We start from the raw sequence: 20,173 nt of genomic DNA, 5'->3' as shown, positions 1-20,173 counted from the left end.
CAGTTTTATTATTATTATTATTATTATTATTATTGCTGCCTTTGAATGGTGTTATCCTTGGCTGGGCTCGCAAATGTTTCTATATTCAAGCAGGCAGGATATATATGAAAAGGGCAACTAAAGAAATGGAAGAAAAGATGGGACACGAGAAAAACACGAAATCAGCGACATGTCGTGCGATTGAGTGTACGTTCGTTCGTGCCAGATCATGAGCCGCAGTCATTCGTCATCCCATTGAAAGGAATTGACATCATCTTTTCAACACAACTTTTCTGGTCTTTTCGCTTGACTTGTCGGCTATCTTCGATTGGGCCATGTCTGACGTCACTTTTTCTCTATAAGGAATTTCGCGTCTTGACGGGCATCGAACCGACAATGTTGATGGCCGTTGCCATTGGCAACTGGGTCCAACACAAGCGCCTGTCGTGAAAATAACTTTCTTTTCGAGTCGATTATTTCTTTAAAAAAGAAAAATAATAATAATAATAAGAGAGAGAGCGTGTGCTTCATTTGATTGACATGTGCCTAGTTGATTTTGCCTGAAACATTCAACCTCATTTATTTATTTATGTATTTTTTTTTTTGCTTGCACGCAGGGAACATCTGTTACGCGGCGAGAACTGGTGCTGGGGAAAGAGAAATTGCATCGAGTCAGGCCGGAAGGGAGTGCGATCCGGCAGTGCGCAACGGCTAGGTAGGGGAGAGGGAAAATGGAATTGGCGATGGCTGATGAAGAAGAATCTGAAGAATTGGTGATGATCGCCGAAAAGGCCAGGTCATTGTTGAACAGGAGCGAACGTCAAGTTCTCAGCCACTGTTGCCATTCGTACCTTTCCGGCCGGATGGGTGTCCATCACTTTGTCGACTCCCTGCTCCGTCTACTACCCACTCCCGACAAGGTATAGTACTGCCATTCTCATTGAACTATTGAAGTACAGTAGAGTACAATCGATTTAGTTTGAGAAATTGGCTGGCGGTTGTTGTCGGCTTGAGAGGCGGACTCGAATGTTTTTAGCCGAAAGTCGTGACTAGTCGAAAACAATGGCGACGATGGTAGCTAGAAGAAGAAGAAGAACAAGAAGAAGAAGTAGTAGTACATACACTCGCTATTATATATATTGGTAGCTTGGGATTTGCAAGCAAATGGCTTTTTGTGCTTTCTAACTTTTACACGTCTTTACAGCTGTGCTATCCACTCTTCATTTAGCCATTGTTTTGTTCTTTTTCTTTTTTCTTTTTCTTTTTTATTTTGGGACAGCTTTGTTTTGTTTTTCTTTTGGTAGTAATGGCGCAAAAATGTTATAGAGCAGAGCTATAAACCGGAACCGCCCCTCCCCCAGCTGGTGGTCTAGTTCTTTCTGTTTTTTTTTGGCAACGAAAAAGAAAGAAAACAAAATTTGAAAAGAACAGAGATTGATATTTGTGTTTGTATTAGTTGGTTGTTTGTTTTTTTTTTCGTTTGGCTGGAAGGGAAATTTATATTTCCGTTGATCGTATAGGCCACTTTTCTGGTCGAGTTGCGTGAATTGGTGCGTGAAGAAGACCACGACGAGTACGACTACAGGTATACCTATTACATTTAGGGCCTATTTCATTCCGTGTTGCATCAACTGTACAGTATTTATTACATATGTAGAATTCCCTTGACATGTAACGATCGCTTGCTAAATTCGAACTTGTCATAGATTCGATTTTTATTTTTATTTATTTTTTTCGTTTCTTTTTATTTATTTATTTATTTATCACAAAAAAAAAAAATCCAACAAAATGCTGCTTGAAAAAAACAAAAAACAAAAAAACAAAAACAAACAAATTAAATGTGGGCATGGCGAATGGATTGGTGGCATGACGAAGAGTCTTTACCGTCCCCAACCGGCCCTTCCGCTCCATCCAGTTCCAGAGCGGTAATAGCCTGGATTATGAGCAATCGACTGAATGTCTTTTGCAGGTCGAACGCAACGCTCCTAGTGGCAATCATCATTCTTATTATCAAAACTACCAGTTACTTTCGCAAAGTAATTCAGCCAACTGCTCGCCTGACATCAGGTACACACTCAACTTGTACTACATCCACTACAACAGCAGGTTTTCAAACATTACGAAATAAAAAATAATAAGTAATGAAATGAAGTGAAAAATAAAAAAAAAAACAGCAGACACACAAAAACTTGTTTTACCTTTATGGAAGGGAAATAAACCCAATTATTTTTCCTCATTTTTACTTGAGGATAACAAATAATGAACATTGTTGCCATTTGCCAGAGAATCCAGCCGAGCAGCAAAGCCGTTAAAGGTAAACCAAATATTACAAGTTGCGTCTTGAATTGATTTCTGCGTTTGAATCATTTGAAAAAAATGTGTTTTGGGCATTCAACAGGCGAGGGGCTTTGAATCTCCGACGCAAGTTGTCGGCACGTCGATCCAGCCATCAGCGGCGCAACCCTTCCGGGCTGGATTGAAAGAGACCAACATGCCCATGATGCCGATTGATATGACGACCGCCTTTCCCACCTCTTCTGCCTTCAAACCTTTGATTGCCTCGTCGAATAACGTCAAAAAGGTAAGCGCCTTTTTCCAATCTTTTCCATTTCTTCAAAAACAACCAAAATTTAAGAAAGAAAAAAACACCAAAAAAGACGCAATCTTACACAGATATTGTGGATTGTAATGTACAGTAAACAATGTTCCATATAATAATACGATAGAATTCCAGAGGGGGGTATTAATAATAATAATAGGAAGCCAATTCGTTCCAGACCAAAACGCAAAATGCTCAAAGGATACCGTAGTTTTCCCCATTTTCTTTCTTTTGCGTTGTCAGAGTTTCTTGATTAAAACAAGTTGATTTGAAAAAAAAGGGTGGAGAGAGAGGGTTCTTGGAATATGTGGGGGGAGGGGCATGCAAACACGGAAGGAGAAAAAGACACACACATACAGACACACAAATAAAAAATAAACCAAATGAGTTTAATCGTCGGCGTTGGTAGGGGTTGAGACGGGCGATCCTTCGTTGCTGGATATTTCTTGCTCGGTCGAGTCGTTGACGATGTAGTCACGCGGCGGATCAGCCGGCCGACGTTCCTGTTGTTGCCCATTGCGGCCGGATGTTGTCATTTTAGGCCGCGGAATGCGCCATCGTTTCATGTCGCCACCCAGCCAATAGGCAGCATCGCTCAAACTGGTCTAGTAGTTTTAAAATAGATCAAAGAGAAACACAAAAAAACAAAAATTGAGATCGTCATCAGCATTTGAATTTGATGCGTACAAAGAGGGCGCACGAATTCACACGAGTTGATGGCTGGTCAACCAGTTCATTTGCAGACGAGATTTTGATCATCTGATGTATCTGGGTGTTAAGGGCCGATGTACTGGTGTCGTCTGCTCAAGTTCTATGCTCCTTGTTTTTTTTCTTCATCGTGTTCAGCAATTTCATTTTTTTCTCTATTCTTTTATCAGATTTTTGTTGTTGTTGTGTGTGTTCACGACCGGTCGTGACGTTCGTCTCGAACGTCTTAGCCAACGTTAATTGGGTACGCATAAAAGAAGACCCCCCCTCTCACGGGTGTACATGTTCACCTTGAACAATCCGACAGAAGGTCGTGTTTGTTTTATACCTGATGGACTGGACCATCCGGAATGAAGAAGCAAAAAAAAACAAAAATTCACGAAAAGAAACAACAACAAAATCCAGTCTAACGAAAAACAAAGAGGAGAAGAAATGCTCTGTTTTTTTTTCCTTCTTTTGTTTTTCGTTTTGTCAGACGAAATTTCTCGGCGAGACAAAAACCAGGCAACGGTGAGGGAGATTTTTCACGCAATCGGGACTTGGGGCCGGCTGGCCCTTTGCCGTTGCAAATCCGTTCAAGGAAAAAAGGGGCCATCTTCCTCAATTTCCTTGTAGAATTCTCCCTATCCACTATCAATATGTTTTCAGGGCTATTTTGATATGCGTCCTTAATTTTTTTCTTTTTTTTTTCTTTGTGTTTCGTGTGAATTAAAACACGTGATTTTACGTGTTGCAGTCCTTGAACTGGGTTGTTGACTCTTTTCATTTTGAGTTTTTTTTTTTCTTCTTCGTCGTCTTTTGCTCGTGACTTGGAGAACCGCACTGTAATTAGTGACGCAACCCGTTCCAAGGATTCCAGCATTTAGCAGTCAGCACAGAAAGACTGAAATGCTAGCGACGAAATTTATGTTTTAGGCAGACTGAAGGTAAAACGTAGCATCACAAGGTCTTTGCGAGGACGAGGGGGGGTTCAAAAAGGTGAAGAGCAACATCCACTTCAAAAGCCAAAACGGAATTGGTTTTTGATTTCAATGTTTAGAGTGCTAATAAATCAGCTGTTTTAATCGATGAACCGATCGAATGGCTTGTTTTCGTTGAATTTGATTCGAAATTGGTGGACCGATTCGATTGCGACCCACAAACTGTTGCAGCTATAAAAAGTTCGGCAATAGAACCAATTGAATTATGTTCATTGTTTTCTTTTGTTTGCCAGTCGTCCGAGTTCTCTTTCCATTCAAAAATAGAATTTTTGGTTGTTCTTTTTCTCTCTCTTTTTTTTTTTAGGTTAGGATTTTAGGGTGAAAGTGGTTTTTGTTTTATGACGCGTACGCTTTCGAGCGAGTCCGTTTCGACATTGGAATATACGTATGCGAGAAAAAGCGTTCAGAGAATTTCGAATCTTATCGGAGTCGTTGCCTCGTTCGGCAATCGGCCGATCGATTCGTAACGGCTGTATCACTTTCATTTCGGGATACGGAGCCTATTGAAATGAATTGTTCCCATTTTTTTTTATTTTTTTAAATCATTATTATATTATTTAACCGAGACCTTTTCAAGTTTGTACCGTAGAACAAAGGAATTTCTACATCACAAATGGTAGGGGGGAGTCCCGAAATTCGTTCAACTTAACTTTTGTTTTTGTTAATTTCAGTTGTTATGTTTAGCGTTTTATCTCTCGTTCCATGTGCGGATTATTTTGAGAAATGAATGGCGAAAAAAAAGCCGACAGTGGCCAGTCGTCTCCGGTACCTTATGGTGCTGATCTGACGTCACACAGTCTATACATAGAAGAGCTCAATTTGTGTTTGTTAACAATAGAAAGAGAATCCCCTGGCCAAGTTTGGCAATGAAAGAGGTCACCTCAATCGAGGTCTGTCCCTCATTTTCATTTCCCTGTGGTGACAACAACAACAACACCTGGCGTAATCCTTTGCTTTTTGCCCCAGTGTCATTTGGGTTGGGACACTCATTTATTCTTGCCATTGTCCTTGGCAATTGCACGTCGGAAAAAACTCGAATGGAAATAAGCCGCCGTTCGGTTGTCATCACATACCAGAATCATTTGCTACAACTGTATATCCGGTCGGAAGTGGAAAGAAGAGCAATTGTTGAAAAGAATCAAGTGGCCGCCAACGTGAAGGCAAACAAAAAATGCCACGTAATAACCACATGGTCGATGACAGACTTTAATTGAAGCAATGGCCTCCCCTCGAGAGCTTTTTGATGATGTCTTAATCATTTCTCTTTTAACTACTAACAAAAACCAGACACTTCAAAAATCGCCATCTGCTATTTTGTTTTTGTTTTTTGTTTTTTTTTCTCGTTTCACTTGAAATGCGCAACGGCGCACGTTCGGTGTTGCTGTCGTCACATTATTCACGGATGACTAAAAGCATCTCAACGTCGTGACTAGAATTGCGGCGCTAAACCTTGTTCAAGGTTGCAACAGACAGACAACAAACAAAAATAGTTGCGTCTTTTCCTCATCTTGAACAGGAAGAGAAGCATTTTTTTTTTTTTCGATTTGCAAGTAAATGAGCGAGATCTATCGAAATGTTTTGACTCGTCTTACCTCTGCTGTGGTTGCCATGGTAACGCCGGCTGTTTTTTGCGCGGTTCGAACGGAAGAGAATGAAGCCAAATAATTGTGACGCCTTGCACGTGCTCGCCTTTTGTCGTCTGATGTTTCTCGTTCTAGCAGTTCACTACGCAATCCTCTCCTCACCCGCTCGATAAAGGGATGCTTCGTCTATTTGTCTTTACTTAAAAACAAAATCACAGGTGCAGAAGGGGAAAAGAAAACGTCTGTTCGGTACGAGCGTCAGAACACCAATGGTCCAACGTTGCGCGTAAACCGTGAACGACTTTTTCCTCTTATTATTTGGTTTTATTCTGTGAGGGGGGGTTCGTTTTGGATACTCCCCCTCGTTTTCTTTGTTTCTTTCTTTCCACCTTTTCAATTCGTGTCGCAGCCACTTTTGTCCGACTGTTGTTGTCGGAGCTGCTGGCCCGTTTCCGCTGAGCGATGATTCGTGGTCGGGCGGCTCGGTCACGTGATCCAAAGCCACAAACTAGAAAAAAAAAAAGTATTTCAGAGAGTGCAAAGCCACCTAGTCAAACCTGCCGGATGAGAGCCGTCTGTAATCAAAGACGAGGTAAAAACGCTCGTAGCTCCTCTTCCAGGCTCTTTTTGTTTGTTGTTTTTTTTTTTGAATAAAAAGAAAGCCTCGCCAATGCTGGAAACTGATGCGCTAATGGCAACATCGTCTAATTGTAATCGCCAATCAGTCTAGTTTGAAAACAATAAAAGGAAGCCTATCTTTTTCATTTTGCAGCGTATAGTCAAAGTAACGATGTTAAGTTTGACATTGGCGTTACAAATCGTGATCGGAGAACGAAGTCTTTGTTGCCATTTCTTTTCTTTTTTTCTTTTTGTTGGCGCGTGCACAGCTTCGTGATGTTCTTTTTATGAAATGTAACGGCACATTTCGTAGCTTCCAGCATCTCGCCCGGTTTCTTTACTCAGATGACTAGATGAGCGAATTTGGGTGGACCACCTTTAAAAAAAAAATAAAAAATTCCGTACAAATGCAGCCAAGACTTAAAAACGCACGTTCATAGCAATCGACGGCGACAACAGATGGCCGTCGGACTAATAGTATGAGCAGCGGTTGTTTTTTTTTGTATTCGAATTTTATTTTTTTATTGCTTTTGATATATCTGTACACGTACCGTTCGTAACTGGGGAGTTTGTTGATCCTTGACGTTCACAGTGGAGACGCATGGAACAAAACATTATTTTATTTGAGAGCTTTCTAGCACCAGTACTGTATTTTTATCGTGGATAGTATCGACACACGTTACATAGAGTTGTCTTATTTTCTGACTCTCTGCGCAGTGGGCAGCATCGCGGTGCTGCTGCTGCCTTTCGCCCGACCGAAATCATTTACATAACGGGACACTCGTGAGCGTCCCTTTTTGTGCTGATGTAACGTTAGGAACCATTTGCATTTCATTTCCTGTTTTTTTTTCTTTTTTTTTCTTTCTAAAGGAATCCTTTGCTGAGCAGCAAAATGGTGGAGCTCAGATCAAACAAAAGCAACTGCCGACGAATAAAAGTACAACTGGGCGTGTAAGTTTTTCTTTTTGTTTTGAAAGAAAAGAGTTAACGATAAAAATCAACTGTATGGTTAGCTTTAAAAGTAACAAGAGATGAAAGTCGGTAAAAAATTTTTGTCTATATACAAATTTGCATATAGACCGGGTGCAGGCTGCCGGTATCGGATGACGAACCGATGGAGGTCGTCATTCGGAAAAGCAAGAAAATGTTAGGCGTGGCCATCGAAGGAGGAATCAATACGCGCCACCCTCTGCCTAGAATCATCACCATTGATGTAAGTCAACAACAAATGTGTAATCAACGTGAGCTTCAATCTTACGCCAACTGGTGTTGCAATTTTTTTGGCCGTGCCTACAAGGAAGGCGCCAATGAACGCATCGAAAAAGTGTTACACGAGCTGTTTTGTGTGTGTGTGTGTTGGTGTTCTTAATCAGAATTTGAAGAAGAAAAAAATAATAATAATGAAAGATTTCTCTTTTTTCTTCGTTTGATTGCCGACGCAGGGCAAAGGAACGGCGTTCGAAGCTGCTGGTTTGCGCATAGGGCAAACCGTTCTGCAGGTGGACGGAATCCAGACGGAAGGTGACGATTTATGAGCGCTCGTAGAAATAGCCTTTCTTCTCTTGCTTTCTGAAAAAGAAAAAAAAATAAGGCATTATCAGATTTATTCCATCCTATTTTCACTTATTCATAGCTCTTTTCAAAGCTTTGAATGCATCGTATTTCATTTTCCTCTTCCATTATTGACACGTAGTTTATTGCTGCGCGCCTGTGACATAGAAAACGTCAAGAAAAAAGAAAGAAAGGAAGAAAAAATGGCCCGTGTTGTCCGTATTTGGCTGTTGCTTATCATTACAGCCAGCATACGTATGTAGGAAAGAAGACCTAGTTTGTGCAGCGAGTGTGCTGGCGAAACGGATAGCAAACGATACGGGCCGAGAGGATCCGTTCCACAAGGCGGATGGCCATGTTGAAACAATGGAGTGAAATTGGTTACGCTTCATACGCTCCCCGACGTAGCATTATATCTGGGGTGTGTGTCTCTCTGTGTGTGTGTTACAATAACAACATTACCAGACTATGTGTTGCGGAGCTGCCTCAGGTGAAGGGCAGCCCCCTCAGAAAACATTTTCTATTTTTTTATGAATTTCTTGTTCATAATTCAACTGGAAACGAGGCTAACGAAATGAATGTGTGTGTGTGTCGGTGCCATGACGTCAGTTTACCTTTTTTTTCTTTTTAATGTCCAACACCTACTCTGGCCGTAAAACGAAAATTAGTAAGAAAGCAGAAGAAATAACAGGGAAGAGATGGTTTAAAAGAAGAAAAAAAAGGGCTGTTTACCATTTTGATGCATGGCTTGTATCAGCCCAAATGTACAAGCGGGTCAATAGCCTTCCCATTTTTCTTCTCTTTTTTTTTCCCCCCTTTTTTTTTGGGGGTCTTTCGTTAATAGTTGAGATGTGTATGTGATGGGGGCTCATCCGGGATGGTGGATAGACTCGAGTGGTAGGTAAACGATGTGAGATTCGTAGGTACCGATCCGCCAACTCGTCCGCAGGCCTCAACTTATGCATATATGCAATTGGATAGGTGAAGCTTCCCTGTGGTTAGCTCATTATATAGTCGTTTGAATCCCGGCCTTTTTTCTTTTCTTTTCTTCTTTTTTTTTTACCAATTGTATTTTTCTATTATTATTATTTTATTTTTTTTTGCAATTTCGCCATTATGTTTGAATTTGGTTTTTTTCTTTTCTCTGAATTTGCGTCGATTTCTCCACCCACGTATCAAATCACATGCGATAATAGAATTTCGTATCCTTTTCTTCTATTTCAGAAAACTTTCCCAATCCCCTTTCAAATTGATTTTCGTAAAAAAAAAAAAACGAAACAGCTTGAAATCCAACTAAGTTTAAGGATGAATGGATATCAGGTCTACTCTTCCGTATCACGTAAAAATGCCGAACCGTTAGATGAACGATTCAGGAAAGCGGAAAAAAAAATGAGTTTGTTCAGTTGAATGAAATTGTTGGATGTGTACGGTACAATACTCCTTACTTGATGGGTTATTTTTACTGTACATATAAATATTCATAATGCGTGAAACTCTACGCTGGCAGGCGTGACTTTCACGACAGATAAAGTAGGATAGCGTACCTTGTTTTCTTTTCAATATGCAGATATATTATATACACAGTATGTTTTGATGAGGGTATCGTATAGTAGGCAATGCATCAAGATGCTACTAATGAGGTCACCATCTGCAATTTGAAATGAAATGATGAAACTCTTTCTTGAATTATGGTACTAAAGGGAAGAACAAAAATTTGAGTTTAGATGACGCGCTATCATGCGACTATGGTGCCTGTAAAACATTTTAATAAAAAAGGGAACTGTGCATTTTTCAATAATATTTTTTATTACTTCTGTTTATATGCTTCTTTGTTTTCTCTTGAAAGGTTTGACTCACGAAGAAGCGGCTCGCCTAATCGCCAATTCTTACGCCGACCGGAGCGTGCCTGAATTGAAATTGCTTATGAGCCCAAGCACTTTCCGCCCGAATGCTAACTATCAACCGGAGAATTGATGATGGAATTTTTTCCCCATACGGTCCAACACTCCAGACAAAATCCGCTTCTGCCAAAATTCGTATCGGCACCGTGTTTTTTTATTTTTATAGCCAGGAAGGCAAATCCCAAGTAAGTGTTTTTTTTTTTTTTTTTTATCTCTTTGGTTCTATTGCCTGACGCCTGATGTTAATTTTATTGTTAATGATTTAATCTCGACGCTTTCTTTTATTCAGGTGCTTTTTTTGAAAACCAAATACCTGTTTAAAGAACTAAACAACAACAACAAAAAATACACATGTTTTCTTTTTATTCTGCCTTTGGAAACAGTGTTAGTTCACTAGAGGGTGCTGGCTATCTTTAAAAACTATTATTGTTATTATTCTTTTTCAAAATAAATGTTTGCATTTGTTGTCCTGTCATGAGCAATTCATATTTTATTTTGTGAATTTCAAACGTTTGTAACTCCCGTGAAGTGGCGTTCTTGTTAGAACCATAATTTTCGTCTTTGTCTTTTTGTCTTTCGTCGACCATTCTGCCTTGTTGCTTGACATCCTGTAAATTTCCCGATAGGGATTCTGTTAAAAGTGTTTCCTCTTGTTTCTCGATATGGATTCGATCAAAAGTGGAACCTCTTATTATGTCACACCCAACTCGATTTCGATCCAACTTTATCCCATAATTCTCCCAATAGATGGCGTACTGATTTCTAAAGTGCCGGCATCAAGTGCCGGTTCTAAATTTTCAAGTCAGTCTGTTTTTCACGAAGATAAGAAAAAGTCGGGCGTTTAAAAATAAGCGAGATTTTGGCTCGAAAACGATAGATCAACGTGTTTACGTACATATTGACTTTCGTTCTATAGACACTAACAAACCCAACGTCGAAATCAACTTTCTTAGTTTTCATATATGTGTACAACAACCATACAACCAAAGTAAGATGTTTTTTTATACAAAATGTGGCAGACATGGATTAGTTAACATAGTTATTTGAACCTTTGATTGTCGAAAGCAGGACAGCTGACTGTCTGTCAGACATGTAAGTGTGTGATTTTCCAGGAAGAATTTCTAGCAGCACATCATCTTTAATTTTAAAAGACATCCTGTACACCTTGTCAATTAAAATGTTTTAAAATCCTACTTGTAGATTAACACAACTGCAAGCAAGGATCAGCTTCAGGGTTGAGAGCACTCAACAAATACAACAATAATCCCATATTTAAGTTGTAACATTAAATTCCTGAAACCTAGATAGACCTGATATTTCCTGAAAGCCTAGTAAAAATATGGAATGCTTGACAGGTGTGTGTTACTTGATTGAAAATATTACACCTGGTAATGATTTCTCACAGACTTGGTTTAGTTTTCTAATTTTAATCATTTGTCTGTCACATTAGGCAAAACCCTACTGAAAGAAAAGCTGATACCTTTGGATAATGGTTATGCCAAGTGTGATGAATGTATTTGTCTTTTCACCAAAGTTCAGCTGACTGACCTTCCCTATTGCAATGAAGAATAATCTTTCTAATTGAAAGTATTAAAAGGTGATACCGTATTATGTGTTCCTATTGATAAATCTCAAAGTGCTGATGCATGACTAGAACTTTTTGGAATTTGTGACGAGACCTGAGAAGTTTGTGAATGAGAGTTGCATCCAAGTAAGAGAGCATTGTTCAAATAAAAATGCAAGTCCAGGGGATCTTACATCGACATATCCCAAGTGATTGCCTGTGTTGTTGACACAAGCAGGCCTTGCATGACATACAAGCATCAAATGGTTTTAAAAATTGCAGTTTTGGCCGCTTTAAGTGATACTTAAACATCCCTACTGCCATTGTTCTTGACACCCTGTATTTTGGACTGATACCCACAGAATTATATTTCTAAACAATGGATGGATGGGAGTTTGGTGAATGCTGCCATAAAAACTGCCGAGAGCGGGTACACTTTTTACTCTTACGTTTAATGTCCAAAACAATTATCTCTATAACATCTTGAAAAAGGTACATGCAACGACGAATTGTTAATGTTCTTGGAAGATCATTGTTACCAATACGATTTGACTGTAAGAAATTCTACCGGTGAAATTCTTCAGTTTGTTTATGGAGGCGATGGTTTGGAATCCACCACTTGGAAGTCAAAGATCGTCTGGTAGATTTTCGAAGAGCTCTTAACCATATTAAAACAGCGTCCGGCTGCGTCCCCTTATGCTGATGAAGATCCGATAGATTACATTACAAAGAGCTTTAAATGCAACTATGGAGATGATCTCTTCAAATCGTTCTGAGTCGATTTTAAACATAAACTCAGGTAATCCACCGCATTTTGTCAGTTGATGAAGTATTTTTAATGCTTTTGTTTGTTATTCGCAGATTGTTTTATGAAGGATCAAGTTGGTAAACCTGGCACTCAATGGCAAATGATGCTAGACTTTTCATTTTGCTTGTATGGCATCAATGAGCATCATACAGGGAATTCGTAGGCATGAAACGAATTTTCTTCAATGATATTGAGATTTATGTCTTTATTTCTCGGCAACTTTAAGCATTATAGAAATAGTACATTAAAGAAATCATTAAGTATTCATTTAGTAAAAGAAAGGATAGAAAAAAGAATGCCTGGAGAAGCAATTGATTCTTTTGCAATCAGTATGTCCTTTCGGAAGCTCCTGCCGGAATTGAATTGAATTTATGTATCGCGTAAGCTATTTTTAAAAAAATTTACATGCTTACAATGTTTTATTATTTTAATATAGATTTATGATAATAATAGTGGATTTGAAAGGTGTTCAGGTTGGAAGAATAAACCGAAAAATTATAATGATTGGAATCACGGAATCGAATTTCCACCCTTAACTCTCATTCTCGTGTAAAACGGTATTAATTATTTACAAATTTAAAGTGCATATCTGGGCTCCCTTCTTTTCTGTGGCCCCGTTTCCCCTTGACTCGTAATAAGCCATAGTTCGATGATATGCTCATGGAGGGCTATGTCGCTACCCACAAATCCGAATTAAAGTTAATCGCTCCTGTACAAAATTTTCCGTTTTCTTTGGCTCTTCTTCCGGCTTCTCTTAGCCAAACACTGGGTAATCTCCCCGGTGGTCAATTGAGGCAGTGTCTCCCCCTGCCTTGGTTGACGGCAATTTTTGAAAGGCTTATTTTGCCTTTTAGAAGTTGCAAATCATTGACTTGTGTGGAGAACTTTTAATACACATTTTTTCATAAACAAATTGTTTGTATTTTTTTTTTTTTTTGTCTTGGTGTTCACATTCTGCATATTTGTAATTTTAAGTTTGCAACTTCCTAACCTTTACACACTGGTTCTCCTTTAGGGCAGCGCTCCAGCTTTGTTGCATCGCTTGGATGTACGTTTCTCGAAACAAGTATGTTTCAGGCAGGGTAGCTGTTCCTGATTTCTCATACCCCCACATGGCCACTTGATTGTGGTACCTGGCAGGGGTCCGAGAGATACGCAGTGAATTTCCCAGGCCATCGCCCGTCTGTTGAGCCATGACTGGTCCTTGTATCCCCAAATGGACACTCGAAGAACATTTCAAGTGTTTACGTAGATTTTGCGTTATGATGAAGAAATAAACTATTATATTGTATCGGTTGCAGCTCAATGGTAGAGCGGCGGCATGGTAAACCAAGGGTCCAGAGTTCGACTCCCACATAGACCAATTTTATTAATTAATTAAGTTTATTTATGGTTTTTTGGGTAAATTGAAAAATTTTGGCGTGCAGGAAAAAATTCTGCTGGAAAAATTTTCGAAAAAAAAATTCAAAAAAATTTTTCAACCCGGAAAAAAATTTTCGAAAAAAAAATTTACCCGGAAAAAAATTTTACGAAAAAAAAAAATTTTGCCAGGAAAAAAGTATAAAATTCCAGTAATAATTCAACCGGATTATACAGTTTTATATAAGTTTGTGGTAATTAATACACTGTATAATCAAAATAATAATTCAAATTCATATTTTACGAAATTTATTTTATTGTATACATACAGTAGATGTAAAAGTTTAGTCACATTTCATCTATAATCACATGTGAATTTTTCCATTGTTGATTTTTGCCAGGGAATTATTAATAAATACCGGAAGGAAAGCAAAACAAAACAAGCAAACAAGCAAAAACATAAAGGAAACAGATCACAAATAACGAGATCATAAAAAAAAATTTGAAAAACCATTTTAACATGAGATAATTTTAGTATTGGAAAAACTTAGTCCATCGCAAAACCTCAGGACGAGCCTCGTAGTAGCGTAAATTTGTCTACCAACATACAATCATTGTGCTTTTCCATTTCGTTGCCATCTTTAATCTATATTTAAAAAATAAAACATAAGCATTATGATATTTGTTATTTTTTTGTGTAAAAAATACTTTTCTCACCATAGATATCTTTGACCCAAGGAATGTCATTTATCATTTATAAAGTGAATCTAGACTTGACACCCTGAAAACAAAACAAATATTAATTAAATTATTTAAAGAAAAAAAATTAAAATTTTAATTGTCAAAAAATTTCCGTCTTTACTAATGTATCACAATTGTAAATGGGTCTCGTTTTCTTCAGAACAGAAGAGCATACTATCGTAATATTTGTCGCTTGACTACTGGATACTTACCGCTTACTACCGGATAATTCGTTCAGTGTGCAATGTGTTCAAACTTGTGCTAAAAAACATCAGCCAGATTCGCATTCCTAAAAATCTGTGACAGAAATAGCCTAGTTCAACTAAAACCTGTAGATGAAAGCACTAGAATTAAACCAACCATTCAAAATAAAAAATGTTTTGGGCAAACTTCATACAGCATACCATACAATTCTCAAACTGCCAGTACATATTTTGACTTCCCAAGTAGCAGCAACAGCAGCCTGCACAAGCAGCAATAGACCCTAGCAATAGGAACAACTAATACATAACCTTTTAATACAAATTAGAACAGCATCAATTCAAAATATCATTAAAAACTTAGAAGATACATCTTATGTTTATTCAAGATTTATTTTACAGAACAGATTCAACATAAGATGCCATGAAAAACTTAGTAACTATGATTATAGTAAATTAAAATCACACAAAAACAAAACAGAAATGGAAAATATGCATGGTGTTCTTTTACCTGCAGAACAATATGAAGGATAACATATTGCATGTCACCAGACTGCATATGATGCATTGAATCAGCAAACAAGATCTGATAGATATTAACATACCAGAATCACAACCAACTAGGTGCAGATACAGCTGCAAATGCAAAGTGGGATAGAAAATCTTATAAAAGGCTATAATATTGAAACTTGCGAACTTTACCGGTTGTCCAATAAGCACGTTTAATGCGTGACATTTACCTGAATAATGAAATGAAAAAACCACACATTTCCATCAAACACGTTTTTACTATCAGTAGCTATATGAAATGATGTTGCAACTAAAGATACTAACATAGCGTACACTTACCTAACTTTGGCAGACAAGAACAACCTCACGCACACCCGCGCGAAATCTCAATGATGAAAAGGAATTTACACTCTTCCTTAAGAAGACACAAACAAGGTTGCCGAACAATTTTGACCGGAAATTTTTTTTTTTTTTTTTATTATTTTATTTTTTTTTTCAAACCTCTTGGTTTGATTTTTTTGTACCTTGTTGGTCACTGCAGTTGGGAATAGTTTTGAAATGTCCTTTTTCGAAAATCCTTTAAAATCTTGAAATGACATTTCAAAACTATCCCAACACAACCATCCCAACTGAAAAATTAAACAAAACAGAGTCTCAACTGAAAAAATTAAACAATGTAAGATACTGGCACAGGTGGTAATTTGATTTTGTGGTAATAATAAATATGTAATTATTTAAGCAACATGTTTGGTTTTGCAAACCGGCAATCTTGCGCTATTCCCCTCCCTCCACCCCCCCCCCAAAAAAAGGGGGGTGTCAAAATTGTCTATCAACCTTGTTCGTGTCTTCTTTGGAGGAATATGAAACACCATTGTTCATTTAGAGGCCACGCGCGGGTACGTATGGTTCTTCTGTCTATAAGCTGTAAGAAAGTGAATATTACGGTAGTGTATTTTTTGCAACACCATTCTATTTCATACCAAGTCAGCTACAGATAATAGTAATGCGTTTGATTGAATTTTGTTATTTTCTTAGTTAATTACTCAGTTAACTGGCAGGAATAAGCGTATTTACAGGATAACCGTGCAAGTTTCTTTGATGTAATACTGTAACTTTGTTCTAAAAAATTGTCAACGAGCTCTCTAAACATTGAAGTTGGTAAAAGCTAGATTGAATGTTCTTTTCCAGGTTTGCTTCTGTTTCATTTGCAGTTTCTTTTCAGTTTCATTTGCAGCTATTCATTTGGTAGATACTGATTCTTGTATGATGGCCACCTGACCATGAATGCAGATGCAATGCTTCATGTGCACAATGTTGTCCACCCTTATTTTCTGCAGGTATAAGCACATTAATCATTAAAAATTTTCCATTTTATTTTATGTTATCTTATATCTTAGTGTGTTGATCACGGTTACTTAGATTGCTTTGTCATCTCATGTTAAAACTGTTTGGCTATGTAAGTATTTTAGGCACTTGATGTATTTTTTTTCTATAATTGTAATTTTGTAATATATTTGCTTTAGGTTGGATTGAAGTATTTTGTAATGTTGCTGTTGCTCTTTTCTGGCACCTGGGTGTGATGGTGATTGTGTTTCAAGTTTTGTAAAAATTGGAAGTTATGTAATGTTTTGTTAGACTCTTGCTTTATTTTGTCAAAGTGAGGATTGGACAACTATAAAATTTTTGTCTTCCAGTTCTGTTGTTAATCAGCAGATTATTGTTTAAATTAATTTTTACATTTGTTTTTCAGTGTAATGCAAACTGAGGTTTTGTTTGCACAAGGAAGACCATATTCTTTACTAATTATATTTATTAATACAGTTTGAATACTTAATTTAACAAATGAAAATTTGTTTTTTAAGGTGTGCTGGAATAGTTTGCCACTGTACCTGTGCTGCTGATGTGTCCCATTCACCAGTTGTGCTTACAAGGTCTTCTGTTGCCAGAGGAAGTCAATTAAAGGGGCTTTCTACTTGTTTGTTTTCTTTTTGGGAATAGCTGACCATCACCTATGTGGTTATGTTGTAGATCAGATGTATACGTTTTTTGGTCATAGTTCTCATTACTAACGTATCATGAGTGTTATTGCTTAGATTTGGTAGTTGCATCCTATGTTTGGAACCTTTGTCATTGGTATTTACGAGGTGAGTAAGTTGTTTATCATTTATTTATTGTTATTTATTTTATTTTTCTCATAACGGGGAAGGTTAGAAGCATCTTCTGAAGACGGTGTTGAATTGTCTTTCCGTTCGTTTTCTTTTCAAATGATTTGTGTATTTTTGATTCCTTGTTTTTGGTTTCAGATTATTGCTGGTGTTGTCACTAGTCATAGACTTGTATACATGAATAGCTATTCGATTCATTGATTTTCCAACATTAGTTACGATTTGCATACTATATCAAAGAACCCATGTTGAATATTTCGTCTATTTTAGGTGGATTTGTATCGGCAAATGGATTTTATTTGCTTGGCGTTCCACGAAGTGACCAACGCAATTTCTGGCGTGATCATGGTAATCATGCCCCAATACGTTACGATAATATGCTTCTGTTATAAAGTAAACAAGAAACCTTTTGGCGGTCGCGAAATAATTGTTAAAACTGCAAATTTTTTACAATTAAAGTTTAACATTTTATTTCCAAAATTAAGTTTAGTTAATGTTAATGTAAATGTCATCAAACTAATTTAGGTGGTCCTGTGTCAGCAAAATGATGGTCCTATTAGATTTGTTGGTGTGACGCATGTTACCAGCCTTCTTCCCGGTGGGATTATGGTAATTGAACCAAAACGTGGGAAAATCAGCGTGAAATAACATCGACATTAAATGATTTACTATAACAAAACTAATTTGTCAAAATACGACAAATATTTTATTTTTGAATGTATAGACGGGTTTTATTTTATAAATGATAGATGGTATTCCTTGTCAGCAATAACAGTGGAAAGGTAGGTTATTTCTGGTAATAATAAAAAAAATTACTGATCATGTTTATTTATTTTACGCAGATGGATGTTATCAGTGAGACGAAAGGAAAGATGGCTATTCGGTGGAAGAAAAATTCTTTTCAGTTTGCAGATAGCCTTAAGCTTTTCTAACGCCAAAGTTATCTAACTTGTCATTGTTATAAAAAAAAATGCAAGTTTGTATTATTTTCTGACCCTGTTTTTGTTGACTTGTGATTAGTAGTTAGCGGTATGTGCCATTATTATCAGCAGAGAAAGATATTAATGTAAATTTCGGAAAAGAGATGTTGGGGGTTTGCAAAGTGCTATGGTCTCATTGGGGTTGTTTTGTATATTAATTTTAAGGTAATGGAATTGGTAAACTTTTGCTTCTGCTTAATAATTTCCTAGGTAATATCACCGATGGATTAATCCAGATGTTTTCATACATAAAATGTGACTAAACTTTTAATTGTACGATTTATATCCAATGAAATAAATTGTGAAAATTATAGTTTCTAATTAGCTTTTTCATTATTAATAAACAATATAAATATAACCTCATTTAATTATTCTTTTTTTTATGGTATTTTTTGGGAAATTTTTTTTATGGAAAATCTTTTTACGGAATTTTTTTTTATGGAAAAATTTTTTACGGATTTTTTTTTTCGGGATCTTTTTTTTTTTTTTCGGCAGGATTTTTTTCCGTCGCGTCAAAATTTTTAATTTTAACAAAAAAACCAAAAATTCATTTAAATATTTAGCATACCGTCTACGTGGGAGTCGAACACTGGACCTTTGATTTACCATGCCGCCGCTCTACCATTGAGCTACAACTGATATAAGATAATAGTTTATTTTTTCATGATAACGCAAAATCTACGTAAACACTTGAAATGATTTTCAAGTGTCCATTTGGGGGTACAAGGGCCAGTCATGGCTCAACAGACGGGCGGTGGTATGAGAAATCAGGAACAGCTACCCTGGCGGAATTAACTCATACCACGGTCACCACTCGACTGCCTACCAGATAGCCCTCTCTAACTGGTCATATGGTGGTCTGGGTACCCAGACTCAGATCCCCTAACGCCTACCTGGTATTTATGGCTATTATCATAGAAACGTACAACATAATATTCAATCGAATTGCAATTAAATCACAATTACATTAATACATTTTCATGTAGCTATTTGACTCTTATGGGAATCGAACCCTATACCTTCGGCTTTCCATGCCGATGCTCATCGATAGAGCCATGAATCTTATAATTCATCAAACTATTTTTTCTTGTCACTTGAAGACACGCTTCTTACACTTAGAAAATTTTTCTGTCGAATAATCATAATCCTCAGTAATATCGTGCCGTACCTTTTGGAGATAAGGAAAAAAAAAAAAAAAAAAGATCAAATTTTACAAACAATTTGTTTAAGAAAAAATTTGTATTCACATTTCTCCAAACATTGATGTGCAACTTCTGAAGGGCAAAATAAGCCTTTCAAAAGTTTCTGTCAACCAAGGGAGGGGGAGACAATGCCTCAATTGACCACCGGGGAGATTACCCAGTGCTTGGCTAAGAGAAGCCGGAAGAAGATCCGAAGAAACGGGACATTTTACAGGAGCGATTAACCTTTAATTCGGATTTGTGGGTAGCGACATAGCCTTCCATAAGGATTATTAATCCATTAGGCCATTACAATTATTAACCATTGAACCATTACCACGTCCCCTTTCCGGCCAGAGCCCTCCAAACCTCGATATACGTTGTTTTTATATAATCCGTACAGTAGGTGCATGACCCCCTACGGGCTTATTATGAGTCAAGGGGAAACGGGGCCACAGAAAAGAAGGGAGCCCAGATATGCACTTTAAATTTGTAAATAATTAATACCGTTTTACACGAGAATAGAGTTAAGGGTGGAAATTCGATTCCGTAATTCCAGTCATTCAAATTTTTCGCTATATTCTTCCAACCAGAATATCTTTCAAATCCCCTATTATAATTAGAAATTTATATTAAAATAATAAAACATTGTAAGCATAAATTTTTTTGTTGATATAGGCTTACGCGATACATAAATTCATCATTTGGCTTATCCGGGACCCCCCCCCCACCCCCCCCCCCCCCCC

The 20,173-nt window shown here is 37.4% G+C and overlaps 1 protein-coding gene and 2 long non-coding RNA genes across 26 annotated transcripts; 2 read left to right on the top strand and 1 right to left on the bottom strand.

The window, feature by feature from the left end:
• The first annotated feature begins 710 nt into the window (after positions 1–710).
• LOC116929805 lies at positions 711–11,190 on the top strand. 12 transcript variants are annotated; one of them, XM_032937143.2, is made up of 12 exons: positions 711–899; positions 1,500–1,564; positions 1,855–2,046; positions 2,263–2,293; positions 2,378–2,560; positions 7,338–7,418; positions 7,546–7,680; positions 7,910–7,988; positions 9,865–10,104; positions 10,209–10,907; positions 10,988–11,011; positions 11,120–11,190. In XM_032937143.2, the coding sequence occupies exons 1-9, from the start codon at positions 711–713 to the stop codon at positions 9,990–9,992; spliced, it is 1,083 nt and encodes a 360-aa protein (XP_032793034.1). In that variant the 3' UTR covers positions 9,993–10,104; positions 10,209–10,907; positions 10,988–11,011; positions 11,120–11,190. The 12 variants fall into 12 exon arrangements, with proteins under 12 accessions (XP_032793034.1, XP_032793035.1, XP_045034194.1 ...); XM_032937144.2 differs by having other exon boundaries at positions 10,985–11,011; XM_045178259.1 differs by having other exon boundaries at positions 10,959–11,011.
• Positions 11,191–13,942: 2,752 nt separating this feature from the next.
• LOC116929836 lies at positions 13,943–15,494 on the bottom strand. Of its 6 annotated transcripts, none has more exons than XR_006650669.1 (7): positions 15,441–15,494; positions 15,294–15,331; positions 15,103–15,227; positions 14,789–14,891; positions 14,604–14,720; positions 14,368–14,431; positions 13,943–14,296 (listed from the first exon to the last, which is right to left on the bottom strand). It is a non-coding gene; the product is annotated as an uncharacterized LOC116929836 (long non-coding RNA). The 6 variants fall into 6 exon arrangements; XR_006650672.1 differs by having other exon boundaries at positions 14,614–14,720; XR_006650667.1 differs by having other exon boundaries at positions 14,796–14,891.
• Positions 15,495–15,977: 483 nt separating this feature from the next.
• Positions 15,978–18,557, top strand: LOC116928397. 8 transcript variants are annotated; one of them, XR_006650661.1, is made up of 9 exons: positions 15,978–16,045; positions 16,137–16,259; positions 16,324–16,438; positions 16,499–16,557; positions 16,625–17,052; positions 17,195–17,245; positions 17,537–17,614; positions 17,792–18,048; positions 18,109–18,557. It is a non-coding gene; the product is annotated as an uncharacterized LOC116928397 (long non-coding RNA). The 8 variants fall into 8 exon arrangements; XR_006650664.1 differs by having other exon boundaries at positions 16,137–16,289; positions 16,351–16,438; XR_006650662.1 differs by having other exon boundaries at positions 15,989–16,101; positions 16,160–16,259.
• Positions 18,558–20,173: the final 1,616 nt, after the last annotated feature.

This window comes from Daphnia magna, linkage group LG8, assembly GCF_020631705.1.
Source record: "Daphnia magna isolate NIES linkage group LG8, ASM2063170v1.1, whole genome shotgun sequence".
In the NCBI taxonomy this organism is placed as follows: domain Eukaryota; kingdom Metazoa; phylum Arthropoda; class Branchiopoda; order Diplostraca; family Daphniidae; genus Daphnia; species Daphnia magna.
The sequence above is the reverse complement of the archived record's forward strand: the minus strand, read 5'-3'. Positions and strand labels throughout refer to the sequence as shown.